The sequence below is a fragment of the Pseudonaja textilis genome, chromosome 1 (genome assembly GCF_049901715.1).
Source record: "Pseudonaja textilis isolate UNSWEBS1 chromosome 1, rPseTex1.2, whole genome shotgun sequence".
In the NCBI taxonomy this organism is placed as follows: domain Eukaryota; kingdom Metazoa; phylum Chordata; class Lepidosauria; order Squamata; family Elapidae; genus Pseudonaja; species Pseudonaja textilis.
In genome coordinates this window covers 84,495,238-84,519,629 of record NC_141990.1, presented here as the reverse complement: position 1 = coordinate 84,519,629, position 24,392 = coordinate 84,495,238, and the positions used below count along the sequence as shown (strand labels likewise).

Below are 24,392 nucleotides of genomic sequence, written 5' to 3'. Positions count from 1 at the left end.
AACTAAGCAACGTAACTCTTCAAAAGGCCCCCTTCCCTTTGGTTAGCAATCTAACTTCCTGCTGATACATGTTTTATTTAGAATGATCTAGGGAACTCTTCCATTTGAGCACATTTTCTGGGATTTTTTTACCTACCCGGAGTATTATTGGGGATGGATGTTGGAGACTGAGCTACCAAATGCAACCTGTAAAACTCCGGGCAGCCGCTAGTCAGCACTAAATAATCTCTTTGCTGCCACCAAGTCAGGCCCAGATTTTTGTTGCCTTTTTTAAAAAAAAAATGCAAATAGCTTTCATTGGGTTGTGTTTTATGCTAGATAAAGTTAGTTGCTACCTTCAAGCCAAGTTTAACTCCTGCTGAATTTATGGATCTCTTTAAAGTTTTTTTTTTTTTTGAGAGCTGGGGAGAGGTGACCTCTATTAACCTCTTGATACATAGTACATTTCTGCAAATCGATTTCTTGTCCCACTAACTTTTAGATTTCTTGGCATGTGAAAACTACTCTGAAATATTTATCAGGTCTCACAATAACAGCATTTGCATGCATGTGGGGGGAGGGATAGATAACAGTCCTGAGAGTTAACCTTAACTATGTCATTGGATATTTCCTGAATTGCTTTAATATATTAGGAAATACCACTGGAAGTGCTGCTTCTGTTTGTGATCAAGTTGTATTGCAGCCTTCCCCAAGATTTCTCCAGAATTTCCTCAAGATTTCTTTGACTTCAGTTCCCAAAATTCTGGAGCGCACCAGATTGGGGAAGGCACTGTAAAGTGAGTGAAGAAAACAGCTGTTGCTTTCACTTGAAGCTGAAAGTAATTGCAATCCTCTTTATCATCCATCTTAGTCCACCTCCTTCCTGATGCATATCTGGAGGTTTTTTGGGGGATAGTCACTGGTTATTTTAAGGAAGAATAGGATGACCTAATCTTTGTTGCTGTTTTCTAATTTAAAATCCTTGCAAGTTCTGCTTGCAAGTAGGCTGGAACCTGTGTAGGCATTAACTTGCTTGCTGAAGTGGGCTTCTGTTTGATGGGAAGGCAAAATAATAATTTGAGTATGAGCTTGGCTCTGTTGCTAATTTTGAGGGGAGGACACTTTAAAATACTTTCTGGAAGAAAGTCACAGGGATACATTTGAATGAGCAACTGGAGTATCCATTACATGCTGTGTGCTTGTAGAAGAATGAGTGTGTTGCACGCACAGGTTGCTTGCAGAACTGGAAAGGGCTGAAAAGTAAATTGGATGGAAACCAAGTTCTGTGCAATGTGCAAAATCTGATTGGGATAGTTCTGCTTGGTAGCGGAAATGATCATGAGCTGAATAAAAGTCTAAATAAAATTTCCCTATCTTAAACATTATTTTCATATCTTACTATTTGATCTGTTTGCTGTTTCCCATTGTAGTTATATACTTAGAGATCTCCTGATTCATGTTTTTATTCCTAGTATGACTTAAATTACCCCCAGAAATTCTCCACTCTATTCCCAGCCCCACTGAACTTTATAAGGTGTAGTTGTATAAACATGTGGTGTAGAATCCATTCTGAGCCCTTGCAGAAAAGTATTAATCATGCATTGTGCCTTTGCTAGTGTATATAACTCCTATTTTATAGAGTTTAATAAATAAATGAACAAATGTAGGGTTGATAACTAGTGTTTAGTTAACTAATATCTCCCAAAATAATCTTGCAAGAGTTATCCAAACTCCTCCAGATAGACTTTGGGATAGAGAGCAAAGTGCTTTCTTTGTAACATTTTGTTAGTAAGGAATCAATCCTGCCACTCTAGACAGTTTTCTGGTCTATAGACCTACCATGCTAGTGATAAGAAAAAGTGCAAGGTTGCACGTTTGTCTATACTTTTATAGAATTATCCACTGGACTCCATTCAGAGAAATAATTGTGTACATATACACTCCATATGTTGCATTAGAATGTATATGGAATACAGTAAATACGGTACTTAGTTCCAAAATAAGTATATTTATGTTTTTTGCATGTGTGTTTATATTTCAGATATTAATTTCATAACAGCCAAGAGTGTGAGTTCAGCATGCAGAGATTTTAAATAATTCTATATCGTGATTTTGAACTGGGAGAAAAAAGGATGGCCAAAGTTTTGGATATTGATAAAGAATCTGAGGGAGGTAACAATGAATTTAGCAACATCATTAAATCCAGATCTGGTAAGTTTCACTTGCAAGTATTTTTTTCCTAGGAACATTCCACTGTAAAAACAAAGGAAGTGCTATTTATTTGACTGGAATTGAAGGGCCAGAATGCATGTTATGTACAAGTGCATGATGTCCCTCTAAACAGGAAAAACTTGTTTAAGAAGGGTGTGATTCGAACAGAGGAACAGAATTGCAGGGCAGAGCCTTTTAACTCTTTTTTTGTCCTCTGTCTTTTTGCCATTATCCTAATTTCTGCTGCTCTTTTTCACTCCCTTCCAAACAGTGTCCCATATTTGCAGTCGAAGAATGTGTATTATACAGGGCTTTGAGATAAATTTCAGTGCTTCAACTGACTTCCAGTTCTTCAACTTCTTCCAGCCTGTGGTTTTAACAACAACAAAAGGGACATGTTACTGCATAATGTGGAGTTTTTCCTTCTCGTTCCTTTCTGATTCATCTGCTTGTCAAAACTTTTGTTAGGGACTTGAATCCCTGCTTCAGTTTGACAAACCACTTGAGGCAATTGTAATGTAATAATAATAATTACAGGCCTCTGCTTTTCTGTGGTTCAAGTCAAGTCTGTTTATTTAATCTCCTCTCTACTCCATATTCCAATTGCACTGGGTTTTATAAAGTGCCATATGTCCAATGTTGTCTTTATAGAATTATCTAGCAGCTTTTGCTGTTTGCGACTTGGAAAATGTACTGTGTGCACTATTTAATACGTTTAAATATACTAATGAGAGTAAAGGCTCTGTAAATCTGCAGGGCTCTCAACATATTGCCTTATTTGAGAACTGTAGCAATGAGTGGGGAGGAAGGTTTTGTGTACATTTTGGATGTGGGGGTTTCTTGCTAAAGGTTTCTCAACTATGTTAACAAGGTGGAATTGCTTAAATTAAAAGAGCTCAGGTGTAAACTTGTACCATGCAAGGATCAGCCTACCATAACTGACGTGCATTAATGCAGACAATGTGGTTTTTGATAAAATGCTTTTTTTGATTTTTGAAAAGTAATTCTACTGGGTAGGTTTTCTGGGAATATCCTCTCCCTATAACCTAGGCATTAAAAACCTAGGCATTATTTTTCAGATCTTTGTAATGGCATAGTTGGGTTAAAATCCAGTAAGACGTTAGTACAAAGACCTCTTATTGTTTGAAATGGTTTTACTACCAAGTAGATGTGTGTAAAGTTCTCTCACTTCAATTGATTTAACCAGAAAGGAAGTGTTAAATTCTGTTTACAAAATTCAAAGTAAGTTTGTCTATCTTATTTATTTATAAAAATTATATTCTGCATCTTGCCATCAGTGACTCTATCAACCTTTGTGGATTGTCCTGTCCTCAGTTTATTTATCCGTTTATGTACCTGAGACATGAACTGAACCTTCAGGAAAATTTCTTAGGAAGCGCAGTAGCTGATGAGTTTAGAATGCTGGGCTGACAATTACCAGACTCATGTTTGAGACCCAGTTGCTGCTGCAGGATGGGATGAGCTCCTGTCACATGCTCCAGTTCCTGCCAAACCAGCAGTTTAAAAGAGGGCGACCAGGTGTAGATACATGAATACCACTTTGGTGGCCAAGTTTATGCGGATGTGAAAGTAGTCTCCATTGCCACCATTCCCCCAAGCAATGGTGACATCACCATTCAATACGTTCAGTCCAGAAGCACTTTGGTGCTCCTGACTGTATAGTAGAAGAATTCCTTGATGGAAAAGTCCATAGTTTATAGTATATTGGGCAACAAGTTAAACACCTGTTGTCAAAATAGACATTTATATATTTGATCTTTATTCCACCTTCTTGTGCCAAAAAGTGTATTGAAAAGAGAAAGGGCTAAAAGTAAGAAATAGGTATGGGAATTTTTACATAGAAATAAATGTGTTCAGTATTCAACATTGTTATAAAGAAGTGATTCCATGTCTAATTTTTACTGTAATAATTCTCTTTGGTAAATTACATGTAAAAAACTGGCTGATTTAATAAAAATATGTATTTTTTCTAAGTTGTATATTTATGCTAACTTTTCTGAAGACTCAAATGCGCACATTTCAGCTCTCAGAATTCTCAATGGCTAGGGAATTCAGGCAGTTATGATCTGCACATCTGCAGAGTGTCTACATTGGGTGACCTCAGCAATCATTTTCGGCCTGGCGTTTTCATATATACTGTTTTCATAATTCCAGTGGGAATTTCAATGAAGTATATCTGGAGAAGACAACAAATTAGTGGATTATGTTCAAAAATTGCAGAGTAATTGTATCTGTTAACTTGAATAATTGATAACAGCAAAACTTCCTGTTGTCATAGTAGTGATCCCTAGAACTAATTCGGGCCTCCAGCAAATATTTAACTAGAGGTGGCTCAGCGGAGAATATTTCTAAAACCAGGCTAGGTTATGGATCCAGCTAGGCCGGTATTGTCTGTTCTTCTTTCAGCAGCTCTCCAGATTGTTGGTTCTCCTTTTAACTGATCTCTGACTTTTTAAATTGGATACATCGTGAATCAAGCAGACAATTTTGGGGGGAGCAGAATGGTAGCTCTGCCATAAAACTAATGTTGCTCACCAAAAGAAATACTGGCTTGAAATCAAATATGTATAACAATAAAAAGTCCTTTCTCTTCTGCAGAGCAGTCTTATCAAATACAGATGGTCCCTTGACTTTTATAAATGACTTTTTAGGAATGCAGGGGCTGAAGTGGGAGAAGGAGCCAAGAAAAACTGCAGAGTGAACATGATTTTCTTCTCTGTTTTGGGAGCCAAATCATGATATTTACAATTAGTATTTTTCAAGCAGAACCTAAACAATAACAATCTCTTTGAAATCTCAGTATTATGACTTAGTGACATCACCAACAATCAAATGCACTTCTGGTATGTATTTTGCTATAATTCTGGTGTATTTTGGTACAGCTACATAACTGGGCTACAAAAATCCAGGTAGCTATAGGGTGGCATCACTGAAGAAGAGTTTTCTCTTCCTTTTGACTGCTGTTTTGTAATTGTTTGTTTTAGGAGCTATAGTGTCCCAATAGATAATTGAAATTCCAGTCACTAGACACTGAATTATCACCCTTCTGACCATCTTTTAAATATATTGAACATTCTTGAGCGAATAGCAGAGTCTGATTCATTTCTTCTGAGAGGAGGACAAAGGAATATAATTGGGCAATCATCATATTTGGTTGATGAAGACATTATAGTACTTTTTTAAATAAAGTCTTCACAGAATGAAAACCATCAGACTCTGAAATAGTTTTTACAGTTAACTTTTCTTCTTGTAGCTATTATTGATAATATTAGGCAGAGGTGTTTTTGGTCAGCCAAAAGGCAGATCAAGGAATTGCTAGCTGTCTTAAGTGGCATCTAATCAAAAAGAAAATGGTTTTCTCTCATTTTGCTTAGCTTGCATTCCACTGCAGACTCTCTGCTAGACTATGATGTCTTGATAATGAATTTTTACATGAAAGAAACAATTAATTCTGAACAATAGCATACCACACAACACTGCATCTTTGGTCTCCCCCTACATCTGTGAAATTCCCCAGAATGCTCAAGCTAACAAGGCATTGTTGAGAATCTGGAGGTGGAAATACACACATCTGAAGTATGCCATGGTGAGTGAAGGGTACCATTTTGCCTCAGTGCCAGAAAAGAGGAAGTGGCCCAATCCAAGGTCAAAGAAGAAATCTTTAAGCCAGTATATTCATGTCAGAACCCCTTTCAATAATAAACAGCACAAATGTTTATAATTGTTGCATCGCAGGCTTGCGTCATGCTCATAAACTAATAGTATGCCTTTCCTTTTTAAATACAATTTATTTTTTATGTTTTGGTTAAATACACCAGTTAAGAACATTTCATATTTCCTAGAATTACGCCCTGAATAGTAACAGAAAAGTATTCTGTGCTAATAATAATTTATGATTCATTAGTTCATTCTTTTTATCTGTTCCTCCTTCCTCTGTCCACTCCTAGTTATACATTATATTAACACTCCTTTTTACTTTAAGGACAATTCTGATAGGATAGATTGCATTTTTTTATATGTGGTGTTTCTCATACATTTGACCTTTCTGAACAAGACATACTTTTGGCAACTGCATGCCTAGGACTGGGAATTTATGCAGTGTTAGCCGTGTCAAATGGCAATTGATTGCATATTGCTTGGATTCTTTGTAATAGAATTTTAGAAGAGCCTGCAGACAATTTATCAGTCAGTTGTGTAGAGTATAATCAAACCTCTTTATTTCAGACTGTCATTTCGCCTACATGCTGTTTGTATGTTATAATGGTCAGTTGGGATGACCTTGGGAGACGGGGAAGAGATGCTGCCTAGGGAACAATCAGAGGAGAGAGGCCTTAGCTGCTTACTGGGCAGGGAAAAAAAAAACTTCAAAAAGAAACGTCCCTAAAATATCAGATTGTAAAAGAGACAGCAGGTGATTTCTATAAAATGAAGTTAGGTTGATCTAACTGTGTTGCCTGTCTGTTCTACTGGGAGGGCTAACATCGGTCTAAGTTGGATCTATAATATTTGGAGTGGATGGATAGGTCGTATGGGAAGGAGAAATGAAACTTTTCTATGTAAAATCTCCTTTCAGTCAAGCTTGACTTTAGGTGTCTTCAGAACATATCCATGAAACTCTCCTAGCAACAATACAGAACGAATTTGTCACTGTCGTCTGTTGGTATAATTTGGGGTTTTTATTTCTTATTTTTTTATGTATTGCCTGTAGAAGTAGAGGGCCTCCTATCCAGATCCTAACCAACTCTATTTAGGTTTTTAACACAGCCAAGACATACCTGAGTTAATAGGCTTGCTGTATCTTGCTGTGTAAAAGCTATTGACCACCCCACCAAAAAACAACCCCAAAACAAATGTTCTAGGTCTGGCCCAGGAAACTGAGGAAAGTTCTGCTCTAAAATGATCAAGTAATTGCTTAATCTAACATTGGGTCTGATTTCTGTGCTCTTCTTTTTCTTTAACACATGTACAGGACGCCCATATTGGACTAGATTCTCACATCGTACAAACCTATTGGATAATTTGTTTAGGCTTGTCATGTGTGAAACCTGATAATTGTGATTAATAAGCCACAGTTAAATAAACCACAGAATAAATTGATAGGCGAACCTATAAATGTCCCTATATTTGTACTTTTCATATTTTAATCTTTGGGCTTCTGAACCTATACAGTATATGAAAACATATACTGTATATTGGAATTAAGATAGGAAATCATCTCATCCTCAGTAATTGAATGTTGGAATGAAATGACAGAAACCATTGGATTAATGTAGACATATGTCGTCATTTTAAACAATTGCTCCCAAGTGATATTTAGCTAAGAAATTGGTTCCTTGGGCTAATGCTGTGGGGCATAAATATGTTCGTTGACATTTCCTGATGACATTGCTAGACTCTCTACCATGCCTGACTTTTTAAAAACATGGTTTTAACTAAACAGAGTTGGAAATCTGCCTGCTGCAAAGCAAGCAGCATGATTTTTATATGCAAAAAAAGCCAAAGGGTGACAAATAAGCTTTCTCAGAGATTAAAAAGGGTGATGATGTTCTGGTAGTTCAGTGCTTAGTTTAGAAGCCCTACTTAAGAGGGAGCATCAGGAGGGCATGTCATGCAACATTGTGTATTTTTTCAGTTGAACCAAACTAGTCTGCTGTAAATACGGTTCACATACCGTTCAAAGTTATGGTTTGTTTGGTAGATCACAGTTGTCTAGATTCAGATAACACCCTACACAAACAAATCCCATTAAGGATTAGGTCCACATGTGTCTTTCTATGACCGTTCCCCGTTATAGCTTTGCTTTGAAACTTCTAATCCTCGCTTCCTTCTCAGATAAGTCAACCATAAACATTTGCCTTTGGGGTGCTGCTTCATTTTGTCATTGGTGTTTTTACATTGAAGTCTGTGTTGTCTGTTAAAGTGCCTATGTAAAATTCTTCTCTCAAAATGGACAGTTGGTTAGTAATGTTTACTTTTGTGAATTTTGCCCTCCCTCTACCCCAGTTTGATTATGTAGACTTCAAAAATTGCCTGCTACAGTGTTGTTTACTGTGTGCCCCCCCTCCTCAGCCAGTAACTTTCTTGCTGAGTTGTAGGATGCATGGAAAGCATTATTGAAAGAAAGAATGCTGAATACCTTCCATGTTATTATTTTCTCAGACTTGGTGAGTGTAATGTTAGATATTGCTTTGATGATTACATTAAAAACAAGACTTCTTTGTTCATGAGCAGGAAAAGTGAGTCAAATGAGAACTTTTAGGATTCAAGCATAAACATTAAGGCACTTTTATTTATTTTTTTAAGTTGGTCATTTATTTAATTTTCTTTTACAATGTCAGGTAGCTGCATTAAGATAATTCCAAAATACATAAAAAGCAGAAGAGTTCTTTTGGTTATTATTATTGAAATGTGTTGTTAATGAGGAGAGAAATTGCTTGACACCATTGCAGAAAAAAAGGCAAGAAAAATAAGTAAAAACCATTGAGATAAGTAATACAGCAAACATATAATGCGGTGAGAAACAAGCACAGATACTATCAATGAACTTCAGCTTTTTGGAACATTATGTCAACAAGTACATGACGGAATAAATAACATGTGATATGTGGAATATGAGGGAAAGGGCAATGGATGCATAGATTTCATTTTTGAAATGGTTTCTTTCTTATGCCTTTGGATAAGGCAGGAGTGGGCAACTACGGCTCCTTACAACCTGTGGACTTCAACTCCCAGAATTCTGAGCCAGCCATGGTTCATGAGTTAAGGTGTTTTTTGTAATAGAAAAATGGCTCCTACAGTATTTAAATCTTCCTGGTCTTAAAACTGCTTTACTTCATACAGAATAATTAGACATAGGAGGAGTTTTTTTGTATAGAGAGAAACAATGTAAAGGCTGCATATTTCAGAAAATGACTTTGCACTGACAATAGCAAGTTTTTGGTTTGAAGTGGGATTGTGCATTCAGCTTGTTTATCTCTTTTATCACGTTCTTTGCATGTTTGGGAATGTACTTGCTTTAGAATCTACATTCTTGTTTATGTATGAATGCAAGAATGTTTGGTTTAAGCCCTGTCTTCTAATTGGGATACAAAACCAGAATTGTTTCAAATTGTGTATACTTGTAACTCTGTGATAGTTACATTGTAACTTTTTAAAAAGGCTTTCATTTATTAAGCTAAGACCACTTTATTTATTGGATAAGAATCCTTGAACCAGATGGTATCTATCATACTGTAGTATTCTATGTATTTATTTTTTTTTGCGTTTGTGGTGGGAAAATATGGAATCTATGGATAGAAGATTGCAGAAATGAACAAATTAAAAATAATGTTCAAGAAAGAAAATTCTATTATGTTTTTCTCTCCTTTGCATAAAACATCCCAGTTTCAGTCATATTTGCATTCAGGCTTTTGAAATGGCATTATCCTTACTCAGCAGTTATTCTTCAAAGCTATCCAATTAAGCACTTACAGATAAGCTACTCTGTTCATTCATCAGAGCTATGCTTGTTTTTGTATCAATTCATTTTTAATACTTCCATCTCTTATATGGAAAAAAAGATTCTGAAATATAAATTGCTCATGAAGGACCTGATATCATTGCAGTAAAGAATGGAAGACCAGAAAGCAATAAAGCTTGTCCCTCAGTCAAAATCTGTATGGTTGAATGGTTTATCTGCCTCAGAGTGTGGTAGACCACTTCATAGTCACATATTTCCCTTAAAAAAAAAAAAACTTCCTGAATGATCCTGAGGTAGCTCCAGGAGAGGGATTCAAATTTTTTAACAATTGATTCTGTGGGTATGGCTTAGTGGGTGTGGCTTGGTCATGTGACTGGGCAGGTGGGCATGGCTTGGTGATCATGGGTGAGTCACCAAAATAACCCAGATATCTCCTGCTGGAGACATGATGACTAAATGACCTCTGAGGTCCCTTCCACCCCTGGATTGCTTTGAAAGAGTTCAAAGCACCTCTGAAGCTGTGTCTAGTGCCAGGGTTTGTGGTCCTTTCTTCCTTTCCCTTTTCTCTCTCTCCCTTCCTCTCTATACATCCCTCCTTCCCACCCTCCATCCATATCTCATTCACTTTCCCTTCCCTTCTTTCTTTCTTTCTTTCTTTCTTTCTTTCTTTCTTTCTTTCTTTCTTTCTTTCTTTCTTTCTTTCTTTCTTTCTTTCTTTCTTTTTCTTTCCCTCTTTCTTTCTTTCTTTCTTTCTTTCTTTCTTTCTTTCTTTCTTTCTTTCTTTCTTTCTTCCTTTCTTCCCTTCCTTTCTTTCTCTTCCTTTCTTTCTCTTCCTTTCTTCCTTCTTTTCTTTCTTCCTTGAATGCTTACTTTCTCCCTTGAAGGCTCCCTGGAGCCTCCTGGCAGCCAAAATGGGGCATGAATGGGAGGCGCTGGACCCTCCCATGCCCCATTTTGGGCCTAGAAAGCCACCCTGGGGCTTCCTGGCAGCCAAAATGCGGTGTGAGGGGGTGGCCCTGCACCCCCCTGTGCCCCATTTTTGCTGCCAGAAGGCCTCCTTACACCTACCTGGGAGCCAGACGGGCCTCGTGGGAACTCCTGGGAGAGGCAGGGTGGGGTTGGCGGGGCCACCTGGTCGTCGGAACTACCAGTTTGTCGAACTGGATATACAATTAACATACGGTTCACCCGAACCAGTGGTGGTATTCGACCGGTTCTGACCAGTTCCGAAGAGCTGGTAGCGGCGATGAGCAGCAGAGACAGAACCGGTTCTCTCCTCTACTCTTTGTTTGGCCCACCTGCCTGCCCGGGCTCCCCTACTCACTTTTATGGCCAGAATTCAAAGTGCAACTGCTTTGCGTGGCACAGAATAGTGCCACGTGGTAGCTGCTGCTGCGACCAGCATCGTGCAGGCTTGCAGGAGGCAAGTTAGAATGCCTCTGTGCCTGCGCAACTGCCTCTGCGCCTGCGCAAAGTGCGCGTTTGGCACGTGCGTGCACACAAAGTGTGTGCACGCGTGCAAAGTGCGCCCACCAAGCCACACCCACCAAACCTGTGGCAACTTTACTTGAATACCACCACTGACCTGAACCAGCTGAATCCCACCCCTGGGTAGCTCCCTGGACAATGTATTGTACTATTCTTACTTCGTTAGCAGCAGGTGGGTAATGGATATTTGATACAGCACTCTGTGCTTTTGTTCAGATTTTTGGAAGCACAGAATTCAAGAACATTTGGATCTCTCTTGTTTTAGCACAGATCTATTCCAGTATTTATTTTTCCAGTTTGTTCCCTGGCCTAATTCATATTTATCACCTTGGCTTCCTTAGTCATTTTTTTTGGAAGTCAGAAAACACAATGGGAAAGTTGGAATGGAACATTCATCACTTGCCCCTTATGCAGACTTTCTCTGCATGATTGGATAGGCAATAGATAAAATGGCAAGAAAAAACATGACTATTTGAACTTTCTCTGTAACCATAATGTCCCATTTTGCCCAAACTTTGAGTTTACCAAGACAAGTAAGGAATTAAAAAAAGAAAAGGGTGGAGCATGGGGGCTCAGTGCTTTCTGCCTTTCCACTTATAGGTTTAGCAGATCAAAACTGAGTTTCTGAGCTGGCCTAGCGATTCTATTTTATTTAGCAATTACTTATCGGCACTCAGTTCTTTTTTGTAACAAAGTAGAGAAGAAGTTAGAAAATGTGAATGCCATGTTCATGCTGGTGCTTTCCAAATGAGTTGCGCTACAACCCTCACAATTTGCAGACAGAATGATAATTTGGAAGTATTGTTAAAAAGCTCTCCATTTCTATTTTAGATCATTAAATTTTCTGCCAGTGCCTGTCATATAATATTCTGCCTTGCATCATTACACTATTGATCCATCTAAATTAATTCTGTCAACAAAATCTGACCTACCAAATTTCCAGCAGGCATCTTTTCTAGTCCTACTTGGAGGAGACTAGAATTAAATTTGGGATTTTGTGCATGTGAATCAGCAGCTCTACTATTGACCTTCAGTGTCGAGCATATGTAGCGTATGCATTCTTGGAAAGCTGTACAGTACAGTAATTTCCAGATTTTGAAATGGAAATAGAAAACAACATTAGGATCGTAAGCAGCAGGCTCCATTATAGTCATAACTCAAGAATTACCCATAATTGAATTGTTAACCCATACATCAAGGGTTAAGAGTAGGATGACAGTTCACTCAATAGATTATATTTTATGTGTAAGTGCTGTATTAGTTCTTTGACATACGCTCTGAGTAAAATAATAGTTTTCAGCCAGTCACATTTTTCTACGGCATAGAAGAATCTCCATTTCAGCCTTTTTATTTGACATTCCCCATTGCTACTCACTCATAAAAGCAACTTGTATGACATTTTTAAGTATAGTGGCCAAGTTAATTTTGCTATGAAATGCCTCCCTGTGCTGAACCAGTTTTCAAAGTGGTACCTGCAAAGTGATACTTGCAACAATTTGTTTATGTGTATTTATTTGGTATATATGTTTTCTGCAATAAATAAAGCTAAATGGCAAACTAAAAAAAAACACCCAACTTTGGGGAAAAATAGAACTAAAACAAAAATGAAAGTGAATTGAAAAAACACAAACAAAACAAAACTTGGGAACCAAAGAATATAACTTGGGATATATTTTAATAAATAATAAATTATATATGTGTATGTATATGCAATTTATTAATTATATGCTCACTCCCCAAGAGTAGTCCTGGCCAGCTAGAAGAACATTGAAATAATAATAAATAAAGCTAAAAATATGAGTCAACCTTACATTCCAGCAAATAGCCACATCGTTCATTCCTAGGACATGAACATCTAATATTCAGGCTCACAAGCCTGGGGCAAAAATATTGTATTGCTTTAATTGTCTTTGATACTTGTTTCTTCAGTTGGATTCCCTTGTCATCAGAATCACCTTTTAAAACATTGCTGGTTACTTTTTGAGTCATTGAATAATTTCATGATTAACTCCTGCAGAACAGAATGAACTTCACCAACTTCCTGATTTTCATTATAAATAATAACTGTTGTAATTATATTTCCACAATAAAGTGTTCAATGGTGTAACAAAATAGATGGACTTTTCTTTAATCTAACTTAATAATAGATGAGCCTGTAATTACAATTTACATTTCCCATAATCCAAAAGGCTTTTGTCGAAAATGTATTCTAAGCTTGAAGAACTAAGAGCTTTGTTTTAAAGTATCACCTGTATTGTAGGAAAAAACCCAATTGTCTATAAATACTAATTATCGTAAAACATAAATATATTCAACATAAATTTAAATAAAAATATAATGAAAGTAGGTAAAGGTTGGGCTAAAGATTATTATTAGATATTGGCACAGTTTGGTTATTTGTAATAGACCCATAAGGGTTGTTGGATAACAACAAAAAGATTTAGGCTCTGCATATGTCTTTATGTGATTCAGGATCAATGATATAGCTGTGGTTTCATTGCTGCCCAGATCTGAAATGAGACTTTATACTCTTTAAATATGTATCTGTTATCCATCTCTCTATGTTAAAGTCTCTAATGGTGCTTTTGATTGGCATGGCAACCGTAACTTGTGGCTTACCCATTAATGAACCTGAAAAATCAGGAGCTGAAAAATCAACAAGTTGTGGCTTGTTGGAAGGAGACATTTAAGTCATTTAAGACATTTAATTCAGTCCCCTGCTCCATGTAGGAATCCAAATGTAAATATCAACAACAACTTGTTCCCCAGCCTTTGAGTGAAGATAACCAATGAAGCTTCCCTCCCAATTGTCTGAATAATTGGTTCTGCTGTCAAACATACCTTACTAATTCAGGCATTCAATAGCTTCCATACAGAATCTTCCTTTTTGAAAGTTGGGGTCATTATTTCATGTCTTATACTCTGAAATGATAGAGAGCAGGTCGTTATCTTGTGTGTGTGTGTGTGTGTGTGTGACATTTCTTACAGGTGCTATCTTATCCTTCTTTCTCTTACTGTATGCCTCCAAAAATTTCTAGTTTCTTATTCCTCTACTCAGAGGACTTATTTTCCAAATCCCTGAGTATATTTGTTGTCCTTTATTGAATAGATTTAATATATAGTTTGTTTGAACATGTTGTGATGGGTTTATAGTTTGTTCAGAAGAGGCTGTCACTTCGCATTCAGCAGCACAGGTGCCTTAAACATGTCATGGACAGATGGTTTGTACCTGTGCTATTTCTTGGTACATTCTTAAGTAACCACAAGCTACACTTAATGTGCTGTCTGAACCCAAAGTAAATATATTAATCTTGAAATTCATCACCAATAAGGATAATAGTATTCCTTCAAGAGTTGGTAGTGTTTTCTAATCTTGGGATGCTGAGCCAGGATCTGGTTTTCCTTATCCTCCAACAAGATTTGAGTGTTTTCAAAATTGGCATAAAGCATTTCTGAATAAGCTTTGAAGAGTTGGAGTTACTAAGTTGATGCCTTAATGCCTATTTCTGATTTTTTTTACCGGTCTTTGACAGTCTTGGCACAGATCTAGATGAAGTTTAGAACCTTTGAGGTGTGGAATTGTAATCAGTGTAGGTCATTCTAGATTGACTAACTACCATTCACCCTCTGAATCATGCCCTTTGATGGTCATTTCTGCCATTTGACACAGGTTCATGAACCTCAGTATCTGAATGGATCATGGGAATCTTTGAGTTTCCTCCCCCTATAATTTACCATTCTGGTGCTGAAGGCCAAAATGTAAATTGGAAGCTATGAGTTCATTCATATGATTGTGCAGTATGCTATGTATATAGGAATGCATTAGTGAAAAATCAACTCATCTCAGTGATGGTTCTTTAGTCACATGATGGCAGCTGTCTGGTCTAAAAACGAAGATGTTGCATGAGACCTAACAGTTGACAAATAAGAATTCTTGTGAATTGTCTCCAAAACACTTGTATCCAGCTAGGTGGAAATAACTTTTTCTTGTCCACTTTATTGACATCATGCATAATTTTGTATACCTCAATCACGTACCCTATGCCAGTTTCAGTTTTAATTCCACCCCCCAAATTTGTGTTATAGTTCTAAGTTACCTCATTTCATCTTGAGGCCAGATTTTTGAGAACTGATGAGCCATATATATCTAATTGGAAGACATACTTGTGAAAACAAGTGATGGTCATCTGTTGCTGAAAACAGGCAGATGGGTAGGAGGTGCACATGTCTACAAACATCACTGCTGAAAAGTATGAAAGCCTGAAGATTACCTGCAGGATGAGAAGAGCTTCATCTGCTGAATTTTTTAATACAGTATCTAACAAGGCATCTCTTCTATTCCCTGCTCCATTTCTTCATCCTCTTATTCATTTTCCTCAAGTTTTGTTCATCCTCTTTTATCTTTTCTGTTGTACTTTCTTTTTGTCCTGTAAACTCCTTTGTGCTGTTTCTACTTGGAAGGTGGTAGACCACAGGTGTAAAACTTGTGGCGTCACGTTGCTGTCACATGACATATCATGACTTTGCAGAGCTGGGGTAGGTGTGGCCTTCACGTGATGTATCTGGCCCGCAGGTTACCAGTGTGACACCCATGTGGTAGACAAATGGTTTGTTTCTGAGAAAGAAAATTTATGCAGATTGGGAATGAATTTTAGAAATGTGCCATTCTTTATAGGGTATATAATGTAACATAGTGTAATTTCTGGCATAGGCACGCATATATATGCATGTGTGTATGCATATATGCATGCGCACACACACACACACACACACACATTATATGGAGAAGTTCCTTGAAAAGAGATAACTAATTTCATCTGATGGCCAATTTTAAGTTTTTTGGTTATCTTATATTCATAGTTGTACTCTCTGGGTAAATGTGCAGAGAGTCAGTGGAAGAATCAAAATATGTTTCTTCAGCTTGTTTATTTTGGCTAAGTACGACATATGAACAAATTGGATGAATGTTATTTGTGGAATAGAAATCTCTATTGTATCCCTTTCCTCCCCCCTGTAGCCCCAATCCCTCATGTCCTTACAAATATCCATTAAAGAACCTTCCCAACCTTCCTCCCAGCAGATTTTGGTGGTTTTGGTGAGCTGTGCAGTACTTCATTCTTTCTTTTGCATACGGACCTTGCTGTTAGAGGATATATGCTTATTTTCATCCACAGTATATAAGAGTTTGAGCCATTGCTGGGAATATGCTGGGTTGGCTGGATCTTTACTTTAATACTGTACATCAGAATTAATGTTAGGTTCTTATCCTCCCATGGAAAGGGTTATGAAGTTTTAATACACGGTAACAGATTTATAGTTACATAAACTTGGCTATTTCTTGTACTCTAAACTTTTCAGAAGTGAAGTATGATATTAAAAAAAAATTGGCTGCAGCAGGATGATAGCTATTTTTGTTTCTCAGTCAGAATTCATCATTATTTATACTTGTGCTTGGTCATTTATTTTTATCTTAATCAGTGGTGCTATTCTGCAGTTCGGCCCGAATCTGGCATACTGGTAGTGCCAAAGATCAGCAGAGACCCAACCGGTTCTCTCTGAGGAGCTGCTGTTGGCCTACCTGCCTGCCTGGGCTGCCTTACTGACCTTAATTTCCTGCTTTTGAAGCACAGCTGCTTTGCGCGGCACAGCAGATTGCCGTGCGTCAGCTGCTGAAGCTACAGGGAGAGTGTAGGATTGCAGGAGGTGAGTCGGAAAGCCTCTGCACCTGCACAAAGTGTGCGCGCGCATGCAAAGCACACCCACCAAGCCACGCCCACCAAACCGGTGGTAAATTACTTTGAAACTCACCACTGATATAGTGTATGGGCATCCAGAGTCACTTAAGTGAGGTGGGTGGGGTAGAAATAGGATGAATAAAATAAATAAATTGCATTTGCGGTGCACTTTACGTAACTGAATGGCCTCAATCAGTTCAGTTTCAGATTATATGATCTTTATATTTCTATGTAAGTAGCAGTGTATTTTTTATTACTATTTTAATGTCTGTATATTGGCTCAGCATAGTCTCAGCATAGTACATGGAAAAAGAACCTAAATTTATTGTGAAGTATCAATAGGTATGCCTGGAAATCTCTGAAGATTGTGTGTTGGTATTTCAAATATAGGAATCAATTCAAGGGATTGCTTGGATGGAATTCACACCTTCATAATGTATTTAAATATATAAAATGCCTTTTCTGTTATCTCACAATACTTCTAACAGAAGATTTATAGTGAATGAAGATGCTTGTGCTTTGCTTTTATAAACTAAACATGATTAAATTTGGTGTACAACTTTTATAATGTGAAAATAAGTAAAGTTTTTATATTGCTGTTCCAAGCCAATTAAAGCTGAAGTTGATTTAAGTCTTTAAGACATAAAGGTAGGCAGGGTGAACAAAATAGTGTTTATGACATTTAAGAGTCTCAGTCACTCCTAAAATTAGTGCCTGTAAGTCTCCCAACAATTAAATTGAAATTAATTTTAATTGAAAATGATAAATGCTCAAAATCTTACAAGACTGGTAGATCACCTGATATTTTTGTGTAAAGTCTCATGGCTGGATTTCCTGAATAGGAGTTTTCGTATGATTCAACAATAGCTTTACTACTGGAGAATGCTGCCTGTGGCCTGAACATACTGAAAGTTTTTCTCGTCCTTTCTGGCAATTATTACCTGCAACCAATTATTAAACAAATCTGCCTTTTGTGAGTCTTAGCAGACTAATACATTAAAGTTACAATCTTATGGTTCTTAAGAAGGAACACTTTCCCTCTGAGGATTGAAAAAGGGAATGCGAAACAGCTGACTGGAGAAGGAAATATCAGCTGGATGTTCCTTTCCTGTTTTTTCCCCCCTGAAACATTCACATCCAATTCTTCTCAAAATTAGCCAAGATGAAAATTGGGACAGCTTATGGATCCTTGGGTACGACCTTCCAACTTAGCATCATATTACTTCAGTTCTAGAGCCTAATATATGTGTGTGTGTGTGTATGTGTATATGTGTATATATGTATAGGTGAATATGTGTATATATGTATATGTGAATATATATATATGTGTGTGTGTGTGTGTGTGTGTGTGTGTATGTACATGTATATATGTATACATGTATACATGTATATATATATATAAAAAGAGAGAGAGAGAAAGAGAGATCTCCAGATTTCCCTTAGGTTACTTACCCCTCTTGTGATGAATATGACAGGGTCTTAGATTTCTTAAATGCACCCATATCAGAATTCTCCACAATAGCAGGAAGAACTTGTCAGCCCATTCAATAAACTATTGTTGTGATAGTTCATTTGCTGCGTTTATTTGCCAATTGATACTGAGGCAGATTTGTAGGTTCATTTTCTTAAGAAAAAATAGTTGATCTATTTTTTTGAAACTTCAGGGACCTGCATGATTTTTGGAAATGAGAAGAAAATGCCACACCAAATTAGGTATTTGTCTTATTCCTTTCAAGGGGAATAAAACTCCTTAAAACCCTGCCTTTTACTTTGCTTTTGAAATGGTTTATGTTTTAGTATGGGTTTGGTTTATTGTGTTAAATGAGTGGGTGGTGGAAATGGAATTCTTTAAATTCTTAAGGACTCTTGAACAGTTCTCTGATTGGATCTGGTGAATGTTCTTTCTAGCAGGGCTACAAATGATAACCTGGAGCAATTTTGTTTGTTTGGATCCAAGAGTTGTTGGTATTTGTGGTGATTTATATATTGTCTCACACCTGATTGTAATTCATTTCAGATTTTTAAATATGCTTGTCAATTGCTTGGTTCCATGTTCAAGGTTTTTAGATGTAATAATCCTGGCACTGGCTAAATATCACAGCAGTATTTCATGATAAAAGGCTGGGTTTCCCTTCCTGAGTAAACACTGGAATTTTTAAGGAGTTAGTTTGCAGAATATTTTCTTCCTTAATCTTTCCAAGCTGCTGACCTGCTCAGAATAGCCTTGATTTTGCCAAGGCAGCCTGCCCAGAATGGGCAGTATTAGAAATGACAAATATATTGTGAGAGCTTGGTTAATACCAACAGTTTGCAATTTTAAACATCTACAAAATAGACCTGGTTGCTAATATGGCTTGATTTGCAGGGACTGAAATGGTGTTGGGCATCCATTCAGCCACGGGGAAAACAGACTCTTTCCTTTGTCATGTCATACTTGACCTATTGAGCCTTTATTACTGGCTGCATGTGGCACAGACAATGCAAACTGAACTGTATTCTAAATTAAATGGTGCCGAGAGAGGCATTCTACACAAAATCCTTCCCACTGTTGTCCTGAAGTTAACTTTTACGTTGCCAATTAAACATTCATAATCAAGATCAGGAGTGCCATTAACCGCTGTTTGTTTTTTATTAACCAAAGAAATCCAAAGGTTTGTTAAACGTTTACTTTGAGACCTAGTTGTCTTAAAATCCTTTCTGTTACCAAAGCTAGCTTCTCACAGAGGTCATATGCTTGGGTTGTACTATTTCAGAATGCTAATCAGTGTGCTGGGCTGAATGTTTCCTCTGGAATTCCATCAAACACTTATTCTGAAGTGCTAAAGTTGTGCATGGATGGGTTTTTGTTCCAGGGAATCGATTGTGAGAATTTTATTTTTATTTTTTCATAAGAATTTTATTAATTTTCAATGAACAAACATACACATACCAAACACAAAACATAAAAACATAAAACTTCTTTTTGGAAAGTGGCTTAGTCCCGGGTTACATCTTTTTGTGCAGACATAAATTCAAATTCTTGCTCACTTTATATACTATTTCATATCTTATTTACATTACATTCTACATTTTCTATATAGCTTCTCCCCTCTTTTCACTCTCTTAATTCTATTTTATTTATTTCATCTCAATTTAAATCATTATGCTTATATCTTTTGTCTGTTCTGTTTCAATTATCTATTATCTTTTCTCATTGACACAAAATTTCTCCTGTAATCACTTCTGGTTTGCAAGGCTTCGGTGGCGGCAGGAATCCACGATCGTGCGCGGTTTCTGCCGTGCTCGCTGCTGGAGTGCCCCCGATCCAGTCGGATTTGGAGGCTATAGTTACCCCGTAGGGGTAGCTGAAGATAGGGGAGAACCAGGCAGGGGTCCGGGGGAATCGCAACCCCACTCCTCAGCCAGCTTAACTACCTTTTCTGAAGGCGGTGGAGCGGCGGTCAGCAATGGCCTCCACAAAGAAGCCTTCAGCCGGATAAGAATTGTGCAGGAGGAAGTTTGAAGTGAAAGTTACTGGCTGACCCGGGACAATAAGGAACATTTAAATACCCTGGAATTTAAATTTTACTAAAGATACATCGCTCCCAAAGAAGACGGAAAAAGCGGCAAACGAAAATAAAAGGGAAAGTTTTTTTTTTCTCACTCTCCTTCCTTACGGTGATAGCAGATGGAAATTGGAAAAGCCTGCTTTGGCGTCAACAGGTAAAGCCAAGGGAACAATAAGGATTTCTAAACCTTGGGGGAAAAAAATTAAAAAAACTTTTTTTTGCTATAAGTGGGAAGGGAGACGAAAAGGATTAATATTAAGATTCTGCTGGAGGAGGCTGCTTGGAACTTATAACACTAGAGCTAAATTGTAACAAGACTTCTAAAAGATATATTTTAACTGGAACTTTGCAACTGTAACCTCAGGAAGAGAAAGTATAAAAAGAAGAAAGTGTTTAAATGAAACAGTTTGTGTGTATTTGGATTGCTTGGTGACTTTGGGACTTTGGAAGCTATTATTTGAAAGACTAAAAACATTTGGGTTGTTTTAAATTTTTTTCACAATGGTTCTACTTGTTGATGATCTGAAAACGGAATTTAAAAAGCTAAAAGAAGAGGAACAAGAAGGGCAGGGCTCTTCTGGATCTGTTTTTCATTTTTTAGAAATGGCGATTTCTACCTATCAGAAACTTCAAGAAGAAAGAGATTGGGATGAAGAAGAAGCCATCTTTAATGAACAAGCAACTGTAATTGGGGAAGAAAAGGGAAAGAGGGGAAAGAGAAAGGAGAAATTAAGACTTAAAAAAACAACCAAAAAAGGGAAAAATAGGATGAAAAATCGTTACAATGTCAGAAAGCAACAGAAAAGAGGAATACAGAAGAGGGTGGAGATTAAGAAGGTGGAGATTAAACAAGGGGGTAAAAAGATTAGATTGGAAAAGAAAGAAAGGGAAAAAGGGAAGAGAAGTTACAAAGGTTTGAAACAAGATGTAAAGAAACAGGATTCATTCAGAGATAATGGGTAAAAATATAATCTAAACAGAGATTCTGCAAAAGTACATAAGATTGTATTGTTGTATTTGTATTTGAAATAATGTTAGAAAACTGGAACATTATATGAATATAAAATGGGATAAAATATTAAAAGGAATGTGTAAAATGTTTAAGATTTAATGATAGAGTTTAATTTGTTATGGATTATTGTTTTAACTATATTATAAATTTATTATTCCTTCTTATTTCAAAATATAGCACGTAGTTTTAGAGTATACTAAGCAGAATCAGAATGAAAATTATATATTTTAAGTTTTATTTAGGGGAAAGATATAAAGGCGTCATACTTCAATCAGTGATTGTGAGAATTTTAATCTATATCTAAAATGGGAGTGGCATGAGTTTACTAGTGGCGCTCTATGTACTTATTAAGAAAATGTTGGTAAGACAGTTTCACTGTTGTCCCGTATCTCTTCACACCCAAGAAAGGGAGTGAAATTTCAAAGGAAAGAGGGGAAAAAAATAAGATGAAGATTATGTTCTCTCTTCCATGAATAGGAGCCTCCACTGGCTTGAAAACTCAGGTGATCACAAAAGGATTCCTTGTTTAAACAGAAGCATATTTTTGTTTCTACTTTACAAACTAACCCATCGTAGAATGGGACTACTTAAATTGTTTTATGATAGCAACATAACAACTTGTGCTTTTTACTGTCAGCCATTCTCGGAATGTCAGTGGGCACCCAAAGTATGTAATGTAAATTTATTAATTATATTTATATGCAGATTTATTTTGTGTAACTCAAGGCAGAAAACACAATGTTTCCACTTCCTGTATTCCAACAACAACAATCCTCTGTGATGGATTGGATTGAGAGAAAGTGATTTGGCCTAAATTCATTCAGTGAGCTTTATTGTTAAGGGGACACCCCAGTTTCTAGTCCAGTGCTTCGACCACCGTACCAGAGTTGCTCCTGCATAACGATAAGGCAATGATGGCATTGTGTAAATAATAAATAAAAGTTCCACAATTACGATCAAAGCCTGTTTAATTGACTGCTTGCTCTACATGTGGGAGCACAGAGTTTGTAAGGAGATCTTGAACTTTTTCATGACACGGACAGACACTTCAGGGACAATTTATCTGACTCTTTTTATATGCTGCTCATGTGAGTAGACTGTGACATTTTTCTAGCTCAAATAATCCAATCAAATGCAAATGGACTAATTATGAATGGCTTCTATAAAGCAATATTCTGTGGAACATCTGCAGAACAGGAACAGAATGCTTCTGTCTTTAAATAGTCTTCCTTGTTCTCAGTTGGGCTTGATGTTTTGATTAGTTCTTAATTTGATGAAGTTGTTTGTACATGACAAAATAGGTAAATTAAGAGCAAGTTATATAAGTTTTGCAAATAAATGAATGGCAATTGCTTGCTTTAAGGACATGATGTTTAATTTAGACCAAGTTATTTAATCCTTAGAAAGTGCTTAATTGTCTTGTTTGGTAGGCAAAAATGTTTTGTAGTAAAAACTACATCATCAAATGGATCTAACTCCCAAACTCCTACTTTTCTGATTTGGATTTTGAATTTGAACATCTTTTCTTTATTTATATTTTTTCTTCCTTCCTTTTACATACAGTACATTTGTTTTCTAGTCCATTCTTTCACATAAATAAAGCTCTACAGCGACAGTAGGGTAGAAGGATGTAATTTCATAAAACAGCTGGAAAGTTTTGTACTAAAGCTGAGACATAAAGTTTTCTCCACCCATTTGGTTAGCCACAAAATAAGTACTATGACTTTTGTGGGGCAGCTCCAGTTGGCTAGTAATGAGGAGGCTGGTTCCTTGTTAAGAGGGCCTGGTGTCTCTGCCAGAACCTAGTATACGACAGCTTTAATTTTTTTTAAATACTTAAACATATTTTATATTTAAAACATCTGCCTGCTTTCAGCCTGAGGAAAACCTTGTAAAATCCAAAGTCCTTGTTTTGGTTTTGCATTTATCAGGACTGAGGCTTGCTTCCTGTTACCCTGGCTGGTTGCTCCAGCAAAACACTGCAAATTACTCATGCATGTACAAGGCTTTAAATTCAATAAAATGGTCTGTGAGCAGAGGACAAAAACAGATGGCAAGCAACCTGGCTACTGTAGATCAGTAAAATGAAGAACTTAAGAAGAAGTAAGAACTTCTGATGAATGCAAGGTGAGGCAGTGTTGTCCTCTCAGTCATCTCCATTAGTGCCTGCTACGTTCTCCGACGCATCTGATTTATTTGAAAAATATTTTAATAAAATTTATGAAATGAGAAACTGACAGGTTGCAGAGCAGCTTCCAACATCATATTTATTTCTAAGAATTCCTTGGAAAATGGATGATAGCTATGACTTAACATTTTGTTTGGAAGGATGCCTACTTTTTCAAGAAAAATTGACAGGAAAACTAATCCATCCCTTTGCTCAGTGTTTTGCAGGATGTATAGTGGGGAAAACCTATAGATAAAGAATAGAGCTGTGCAAATCTTTGAAGGGATGATGTGCTTTTTTATAGAGTTTTATTTGGGTTTTCACAAAACATACAAATACAAATAAAATCTCTTTTTTTGGAGAACAGCATGCTCCCGGGTTATCACTTCCCCAAACAGACATAAACTCAATTACGTATTCATCTTATGTATTCTAGAAGGGATGATGTGTTTTAATGAAGATTTAAGTAGAATGCAAAATGCTGTGGTACCCTACTCCTAACTGATAAGAATGGCTGATTGAGAAAGATTGACAATGTCTCATTGTTTTCTTATTTTAAGGCTGAACAATATACTGCTATGAGGCAAAGGAACTACCATATTTTTCGGAGTATAAGACATACCGGACTATAAGACGCACCTTGGTTTAAAGAAGTAAAACAATAAGAAATAGTTTTTTGCCTCCACGCATCCCGTTTTTGCCCTCCCCAGCATCTAGAAGCATTCTGCAGGCCAAAAATGTGTCCGTTTTTAGCCTCCATAGGCCTCCGTGC

General features: G+C 36.9%; 1 protein-coding gene across 7 annotated transcripts in view; it reads left to right on the top strand.

Annotated features, from left to right (window-relative positions):
• Positions 1-24,392, top strand: part of UTRN (utrophin) — a 353,724-nt gene that overhangs the window by 1,328 nt on the left and 328,004 nt on the right. For all 7 annotated transcript variants that reach the window (XM_087939884.1, XM_087939867.1, XM_087939871.1 and 4 more), the window contains exon 2: positions 2,021-2,190. In XM_087939884.1, coding sequence (XP_087796010.1) covers positions 2,112-2,190 — 79 coding nt within the window. In that variant the 5' untranslated portion in view covers positions 2,021-2,111. The remainder of the gene's footprint in view (positions 1-2,020; positions 2,191-24,392) is intronic.